Source organism: Eretmochelys imbricata, chromosome 17 (genome assembly GCF_965152235.1).
Source record: "Eretmochelys imbricata isolate rEreImb1 chromosome 17, rEreImb1.hap1, whole genome shotgun sequence".
Taxonomy (NCBI): domain Eukaryota; kingdom Metazoa; phylum Chordata; order Testudines; family Cheloniidae; genus Eretmochelys; species Eretmochelys imbricata.
The window spans coordinates 935,244-943,705 of record NC_135588.1 but is presented as its reverse complement, the minus strand read 5'-3'; the positions used below and the strand labels follow the sequence as shown (position 1 = coordinate 943,705).

Below are 8,462 nucleotides of genomic sequence, written 5' to 3'. Positions count from 1 at the left end.
TTAGGTGGGCGAATAGCGCTCTATGGTCCGGTCGCTGTGCAGCAGGGGGCCTGGACCCAGCATCTCGGCCGCCTTCTCCTGGCTCAGCCCCAGGTGCTCGGCTGTGAATCGGGCCAGTGGGTACAGGCTCTCCAGGCCCTTGGGGTCGCTGAGGAAGTGCGAGGTGTGCGAGAGCAGCTCCGCCGCCTTCTCCTGCTTGAGGCCCAGCTGGTCGGCCGTGAGCCGGGCCATGGCGAAGACGCTCTCAGGGAAGTCCAGCTTGGACTTGCCGTCGGGCCCGGCCGCGTGCATCTTCATGTGGCTGATGAGGTTGCGCTGCTGGGCGAACTTGCCGCCGCAGACCTGGCACTCGTAGGGCTTCTCGCCCGAGTGGATGCGCGCGTGCTCGGTGAGCCGGTACTGCCGGGTGAAGCGCATGCCGCAGGCGTCGCAGGCGAAGGGCTTGAGGCCCAGGTGGCTGCGCATGTGCCGGGTCATGGTGCCGCGCTGCGTGAACTTCTTGCCGCAGATGGTGCAGGGGTAGGGCCGCGTGAGCCAGTGCGTCTTCTCGTGCTGCCGCAGCGTGGCCGGGTCCTTGTAGGCCTTGTCGCAGGAGGAGCAGCGGTAGGGCCGGATGATGTCGCCCAGGCTCTGGCCGCCCTTGTCCAGGAAGGGGCCGGCCTGCTCCGCGGCTGCCTTGTGGTACAGCTCCTCCTCGGTGTGGGCCTCCACGTGGGCGTTGAGCTGCTCCGAGCTGGGGAAGCCCTTGCCGCAGGGGATGCACACGTACAGGTTGTCCCCCAGGCTCTCGGGCTCGTAGGCCAGGTGGTTGCAGTAGGGGCCCAGGGTGCCCCCGGGAGATGGGCCCTCGCTGCTGCCCGTGTCCTCGCTGGTGCTGTTGTCGTTCTCCAGCTCGTTGCTCTCGATGCTGGGGTAGCGGGACTGCAGGGGCGACTCGGCCTTCTCCTCCCGCTCAGGCTCCTTCTCCGCCTCGCACTCCTCCAGGTAGCTGCCCATTCGCTCGTGCTTCATCCAGCGGTACAGGAAGTCGTGGCCCTCGGCCCGGGCAGGGGGCTCGACACAGGGCGGGCTGCCACGGAAGCGCTCTGCGGGGTGGATCACGCCTTCGCCCACCTGGGGGGGGTCTTTGTAGGCGGAGCCGTGGCTGGCCAGCAGAGAAGCGCTGCCCGGCGGGCTGTCGTGCCCGGGGGCCAGCAAGGGCTCCCTGCTGTCCCCGGGGTGGAGTCTGTCTGTGGGCAGCAGCTGGGAGGAAGGGCTGCTGGGGCTCTTTTTGGAGAGGTCCAGGCCGCAGGGCGGAGAGCAGTGCCTCTCGGGTGGGCACAGGCCCGGCTGGTGCAGGGTGGGGCCCTGGGCGGTGGAGGCATAGAGCTCCCCACACTGGGTGCTGAGCGGGTTGAGGGGCTCGCCAGGCTGCACGTCCACAGGCCGGGGGGCACCCGCGTAGCAGGCCTGGATGACAGGGGCGGCCCGCAGGCCCCTGGCCACCTTGCTGTAGGGGCTGTAGCTGCCTCGCAGGTGACAGTACTTGCCAGACCGCTTCAGCTTCTTCTTGCACAGAGCCACCAGGGCCGGCACCTGCAGGTAGCTAGCGGCCGCCAGCACGGCCCCCAGGCCCGGCTCGCCCGGCTCGCACTCGCCCAGCCGGCCGGTGTAGATGAAGTCCAGCACCAGGCGGAAGACGCCGGGGCTCACCATCTCGTGGTCCAGGTTGAGCAGGTTGTCGTGCACCACCAGCGACTTCAGGTAGACGCTGCTGGCCGCCAGGATGTTCTTGTGCGCGCGGAACAGCGCGTTCTGCACCACGATGATCACGTCGCACAGGAAGCCCTTGGCCCGCTGCGTGTTGAGCTGCAGGAGCAGCTGCCTCGAGTGGCTCGGCACCTCCATGGCCTCGAGCGCGGGGCTGCCCCCGCCACCTGCAAGAGACACACGGTGAGGGGCTGGCGGCCGGCCCGGCCCGGCCCAGCGCAGCGCAGCGCAGCGCAGCCGCGGCCTAATGGAGGCAAAACATCCCCGCCCCGCTGCCCGCTGCGCAAGGGCTGAGGAATGCTGCGGCGGGCGCTGCCGGGGAGGGAGCGGGGCGCCGCCGTCCGACCTGCCGCCCCCACCCCGGCGCGCAGCGCCCGCTTCGCAGCCCCCCGGGGGAGCCCCGAGCTGGGCAGCGGGGAGCGCGGGCCCCACGCGCCCCGTGCCCCCAGGGCCCAGCGAGGGGCCGGCTCCCAGCGCCAGGCCCCCCGCCGGCCGCCCCTGCTAGCGCCCGGCCCCGACGCGCCCTTGGCGGGCTCCCGCCGGCTGCTGCGCTGGGGGGTCTCGGCTTTGGGCTGCGGCGGGGGCAGTTGCGCGCCCGGAGCTGCGCCACTTCGACGGGACGAGGGCGCCGCGCCCCCGGCCGCAGCGGGAAGGGGAAGCCCCAGCCCCGGGCTGCTGAGCGGCCAGGGCCCAGCCGCTACCTGGGGAGGAGAGGGCGAGTCCTGCCGGGGAGCCGGGGCTGCGCCGCCTCCTCTGCGCACTGGCTGCTGCGCTGCCTTGTGCCACCCCTTATATCGGGGCTTCTCTGCGCGGCCGGGCGGGGGAGGGGGGAAGCCCCTGCAGGCGCTGGGGGAAGGTGACATCACTCCCGCCGCTGCCAGCGCCGCCTGCGAGCCCCAGCCCCACCTGAGCGGGGGGCGGAGGGGCCAGGCCACCTGCCGCTCCCCGGCCGGGCCCCCTCTGCCCCCTTCCTGCCTTACACGCACCCGCTGACCTGGAGCGGCCCCTTCCCAGCGCCCGCCCGCCCGCCCGCAGCCCGGGGGGAACATCGCTCCAGTTCTGACCCCAAACCCGACGAGCGGGGCCCGGCCTCCAGGGCCAGCCCCGTGGGCCAGGGGTGCTGGGGGGGGTCAGGAGCCCCTCGCCTTCCTGCCCCGCTTTCTCCCGCCTCCCTGGTGCGCCCCAATTCGAGCCGCCAGCGCCGATTTTGGCACCAGGAGGCCCAAAACCCAGCGAAGGAGCGGGGTCGGGCTTCCCCGAAGCGCCCCAGCTCGGGCTGGCTTGCTGGGGAGAAGAGGCGGCCCGCAGCGGAGCGAGGCCCCTTTCCCCGGGCCCAGGCCGGGACAGGCCGCGCTGCGCGGGGGGCACCCCGGAGAGCCAGAGGAAGGCGCTGCTGGCCTGGGAGCGGGATGGCCGGAGCCCTACACCCGGGCTGGGCCGGGCCCGGGCCACAGCGAGCTGGGCCCCGGCTGGCGCAGCTGCTGTGGCGGGGAGAGCGAGGCGGCGGAGCTGTGGGTGCGCCAGGGCCAACTGGACTCGGGCAGTGCGAGCCCGAGGGCGGGGAAGGGCCGGGCTGGAGCCGGGACCCGCCGGGACAGCCAAACTTCGCCATTTTACAGCATCTTTGGGCAGAGGCGCTGGAACAACGTTGAACGGGGCGCTGAGAGCCATTATACCCTGAGCAGGATGGAAACCGCTCCCCCAGCAGACCTAGTTCCAGCACCTCTGTCTCTGGGGCGGGAGCGGGGCCTGGGGGCGAGGAAAAGGGGCTGGACGAGAGAGACCTGCCTCGGGGCGAGTCCCCGCCCGCAGGGAGCCCCGGCCCGACTCAGCCCCGGCGGGACCCGCACTCTGCCCGCGGGGATCGGTCCCTTCCTGCAGCCCCGCCTGGGGAAGACCCAGCCGAGCTGGAGTCGCCAGCGGGACTCCCGTCCATGGGATTGTCTGGGAGCCGCGAGCACCGAGGGCAGGCCCTGGCGCCCACCTGGGGCGAGGACCCCTGGGAGCCCCTGCCGGCTCTGGGGGCAGAGACACGCAGGGGGCCTAGCGCTGGCTCCCCGGGTCCTGGCCCTCATCTCCCATCCCGGGATCCGGCTGCGGCCCCTGCAGGGCGCTGGAACAGCGTGTCTAGCGCGGGTGCTGAGAGCCAGGGAACCAAACGCTAACCCTAGGTATGATGGAGCCACTTCAAGCCGTGGGGCTGGGAGCGCCCCCCGCACCGGAGTTCCAGCAGCTCCGGCCGTTCTGCCACCCCCCCTCCAGCAGAGACCGACCCCTTCCTCCTCTGGTCTCTGAGCCTGGCGCCCCGCGAGCGGCCCCGGCCCCAAGGCTGCGCTCGCCGTCCTGCAAAGCGCCCGCTGCCTCGGGCTGCGGCTCAACCCCCCAGGGCGCCGCCTGCCCGGCTTTCTGCGTTCGCGCCCGGGAGGGACCCAGCCGTGCCCCCGCGCAGCCCCTTCCCCGGTTCTGTGCTGTATTACAGGATGGCTGGGGGGCGCCCCGGCCAGGTGTGCGGCCGCCCGGCGTTGGGAGCCCGCCCTGCTCCCAGGGGCGCGGGCAGAAGCCCCTGGCACAGGCGCCCTCCCGCCCCGTCCTGTCCCGCCGTACCTGGGGGCTCCGTCGCTTCCGCCAGCCAGCCGAGGTCTCTGCGGACTCTCATATCCCCGCAGCAGCAGCCTCAGCCCCTGGGTCCCCGCCGTGCGCTCCCCGCCGCCAGCCGGCGCCTCCGGCCCATGCCAGCTCTACGGACTCTGCTGCCAAGGCGCTGCCTCCCCCGGCGGTCGCTGCGCCCTGCGTGCCAGGCCCGGCGGCCGCTCCGGGGCGCAGCATGTGCCGCCGGCGCACGGCTCGGCGCAAAGGTAAAGCCCGGGCTGCGAACTCCCCCTGACCCCGGCCTGAACTCCGCTCCGCGCCAGCGCCTGTTAAAGGGACAGCAGCTGACTGCCTCCTCCCCTCGGCTCCCCGGGCGGGGCCGGGCCGGGCCGGGCTGGGCGAGCGGGCCCGGGCAGCAGGGGGAGGAGCGGGGCCCTGGACGGCTCCCCACGGAGCTGGCCCGGGGACCCCTGCCTGCGGCGGGAAGGAAAAGCCCCGCTTGTCTCCGGGACCGGCCTGCCCGGATCCGGCTTCCTACGCGTCTGCCCGGCGCGGGGAATTTAACCGCTTCGTCCGCCGGCGGGTGGGGGTGGCCCCGGGGCGCTGGGCTGGGAGGGGCCCGTTGGGAAGCTGAAAGTATCAGCTCGGGGTCCGCGCACGGCTCCCCGGCGGCCCCTTCCCCTCCAGCTCCGACTGCCGCAGAGGGAGAGCGCGCCAGCGAGCCCTGGAGCCCGGACGCCTGGGTGAGTCTATCGGCCCGGAGCGGCGGGTTCCCCCTGATTTCTCCTGCTGCCGCCGCGGGGCACTTCCAGCTGCGGAGAAACTCTGCGCTACCCCCCAGGGGATGGGCCGGAAGGGCGCGGGGGAGCGAGTCCCGTGGGGGGACGGAGGCGGGGCTCCCCCTTTGGTCTGAGATCTGGGGGTCCCGCTTCCCCCAGGGCTGCTGGCTGCTCCCTTTGGCCGGGTGCTCGCTTTGCTCCATCCCTGCCCTTTGGCTCCCCTGTGACTCTCTTGTCCTTTGCTTCACCTGGTGCCCACGGGGCCTGGCCAGGCCTCAGGGGTGATGGCCATGAGTTGTGTTGCTTTGTTAAGATGTTTTCTTAATAAGTTTTTCCTACCAAATGCTCCTCTGGGCTGCCTCTGTCTGTTCTGTTCCCAGCGGAGGTGGGAATTGGGACTCATGGGCCTGCAGCCCGAGCTGGGCCCGGCAGCAGCTCCAGCCCCGGGAAAGGCTGCCGAGTTTGGGGGCGGAATGGAACCTGGCCCCCCTTTCCCAACCAGGGCAGAAGGCTCCCTAGAGACCCAGAAGGAGTTTTGCCATTGACTTCAAAGAGGTCAGCAAGGGCCCATGGTGCCCAGCCAGCCTGCCCCCCTGCACAGCCCTGGGCAGAGCATCTGTCCCGGCGCCCTGCGGCCAGTCCAGAATTTCCGCTTGCACCACAGCGGCTCCACAGTGGTGAATTGTCCATTATCCCCCCTCACCGACCTTGTTCTCCCTGCTGGGGGAGTCTGTCACCCCTGCCAGTACTGGTTTTCCCCGGGGGGGAGCCTATCATCCCCCCCCTGAGCTGTTCTCCCTGCGGGGGGAGCCTGTCTCCCCCAGACCCAGTGCTGGACTGCAGCAGAAACACCCACCACAGCCCTGGCTTCGCCTCCGAGGGCTGCCCTTTCCAGCAGCACCTCTGCCCCAAGGGACCCTCGCTGGTGCCCCAGGATGTGCCTGGAGTCAGGGGGAAAACTGCATTACAGCCTCTCCCCCAGGCCGCACACCTTAAAGAAGCCACTAGCCCCAGAGCTGGGCTTTGGAGCCACATCCCTCATCATCCTCTGCCCTCCCCAAGCTGGGCTAGTACCTGACTGCCCACTCCCATGGCTGACCCTAAGGAGCGGAGTTTGCCAGGGCAGAGGCTGGGCCCATCCAGACCAAAAGAAGGAGCCGGGACCTCAGGTTTAATGTCACTTTATTGCTCATTTGGTTTTGAGTATAGAAAAGGACGGGACAAAATGCCCGTGTACAAATCAGAAGAATATACAAACCGGGAGGGGGCAGGGAGACCTGGATCCACGCACTGGATACGCCCCCTCCCCCTGCGTTTTGGTCGCAGCTTCTGCAGCGTTGTCCCTGATGGCTGCAAGGCTAAGGGCAGCCCGTGTCAGGCTCTGGCCTGGGATTCCTGGCCCTAGCCAAGCCCGTAGTTGCCTGGGGAGCCCGTTTGGTGCCCAAGTTCCTCCGCAGCTGGAAAGGGGAGGCAGGGTCGGTGCCCTGAGTCACTGCCAGCCAGAGGCCCCTGAGCTGAGGGCATGGACATTTGGCACTGGGAGCATTTGCACCCAAGCCCCCTTGGAGGAGCAGCCAGTCAGGCTAAAGGCACAGTTGGTTGGAGGCCAGGAGCAGTCACCGTGGGGCGGCCCCCTCGGCCTCGTGTGCAAAGGAGAAAAGACAAAGGCAGGGAAAAGAGCTTCACATTATCCTGCAGGCTGAATGGGATGGGACCCAGGGGTGGGATGGGACCCAGGCCTGGGTCACTCACGGCAGGGCTCTCCCCAGCCCCTACGGCTTTGGTGGCTCTGCCTGGACAGAGCAAGGAAGGCCCCAGGCAGGGCTCCGGGCTTGGCAGCACCTGGATCTTGTGCCCCATTAACCCAGGAGTGCGGGGAGGATCTGCCTCCTCAGTGCAGCTGGCCCGGCCCGAGGGTCAAGCTCAGGGTGCTATCATGGGGGCCGGGGGGAGGCGCCTGCATGCAGCCCTGCAACACCTGTCTCCACTGGCCAGCAGGGCAGAGACCTAACCGCTCCCCCTCCCACCCCGTGTCATTGGCCCCTGCACTGCCCACCATGGGCTTCGGCATAAAGCTCTCAGCCCCACCCTGGCCTGGGCATGGCGGAGCCCTGCTGCCCAGGGGTGCCCAGCAAGGCAGGAGACTGAACCATTTTGTCTTCGTCACAAGCTCCTGGTCCAGGACTGAGCCTCCAGGGAGCAGAGGAGTGGGGGGCCTCCCACCAGAGCTGCTGGGGCATCTTCCCAGGGACACAGCCCTTTGGTACAAGGAGCACAGTGAGGGGAGAGCAGCCTGGCCCCCTGCCCCACACTGACAGCCTGGTGTCACTCCCCTGCCTGCATGGTCTGGGCACCAGCCCTGGGAGGGGGCAGCTCTCCCCCTGCAGCCTAGTAAGGGAGGAGAGGAGCCCACCCCTGGGAAAGCCCAAGCAGGGTTTTAACAAACTACTCCCATGGCCTCATGCTTCCAGCCCACCTCCCAGCAGAGACCCCCAGAGAAACAGCAGCATTCACACCCCCAGCATCATGGTTCCCACCTGTGATCCCAGAGAGTAGAGACTGGGGGGTGTGGGGAGGGATGCATCCCAGGGGCTCAGTCTATGGACAGCCGGCCCCCAGATCCATGCGCCCGGGGAAGGGGGGGGGGGACTCTGGAATCGCCCAGGGCAGGAATTCTCCTCCTTGGCAGCTGGGCCTGGCCAGGGTCAGGCAGGACACTGGGACATCCCTGAGTACAGCGAGGGTGCAGGGACTGGGTCTCCTCCTCCGGTGGTTGCTTTGGTTTCTGCTCAGCTAGTTGGGGCCCAGGAGGGTCTTTGGGAGCCAGGCCCAGCAGCAGGAGCTTTGGGCTAGGAGGGCTCAGAGGTGGGCAGGGGAGGTGGGTCATTCTCCCACCCCATCCCCCAGCCAGGCCCCGCTGCAGTCAGAGCTGGGAGAAGAGCTGCCCCAGCACCAGGGCTCTGCAGCAAGAGGCACATGCCAGGCCCAGGCTCTGGGCAGGGTTTGCGGGGCCAGAGCATAGACATGCCTGCGGAGGCCTTGGAAAATCAAACCCTTCGGCTGCTCCCAATACACCAGGTTGAGACTGAGCAGCTGGAGAGAGCTGCTGCCCGATGCCATATGCTAGGGGCTCACCCCACCCCCCGTTCTGGCCTTTCCCCATTGGATGGGGGCTGGAGGAAGAATTCAGCCACTGCACATTTGCAGGGAGAAAAGTTCCCACTCCCCAAATGCTACTGAGAGTCGATCTGGAGAGGGGGCTGTAGGCACTAGAAGACCCTGCGGCCATGCGGCCTTTTTGGCTGTGGCAGGAGTGGGCAGCCCCGGGGTGCCAGGGATGCTCTG

The 8,462-nt window shown here is 69.3% G+C and overlaps 1 protein-coding gene across 1 annotated transcript; it reads right to left on the bottom strand.

Annotated features, from left to right (window-relative positions):
- Window positions 1-4,405, bottom strand: LOC144276535 (hypermethylated in cancer 1 protein-like). The gene is made up of 2 exons (XM_077836673.1): window positions 4,354-4,405; window positions 1-1,916 (listed from the first exon to the last, which is right to left on the bottom strand). Exons 1-2 carry the CDS (start codon window positions 4,403-4,405, stop codon window positions 1-3), a joined length of 1,968 nt encoding a protein of 655 aa, XP_077692799.1.
- Between the last annotated feature and the right edge of the window lie 4,057 nt (window positions 4,406-8,462).

Bases quoted from the DNA above. Each gene is read 5' to 3' on its own strand.
- LOC144276535 (XM_077836673.1), bottom strand. From the start codon at position 4,405: ATGAGAGTCCGCAGAGACCTCGGCTGGCTGGCGGAAGCGACGGAGCCC. The intron at 1,917-4,353 runs GTACGGCGGGAC...TGTCTCTTGCAG, and splicing joins GGAAGCGACGGAGCCCCCAG to GTGGCGGGGGCAGCCCCGCG.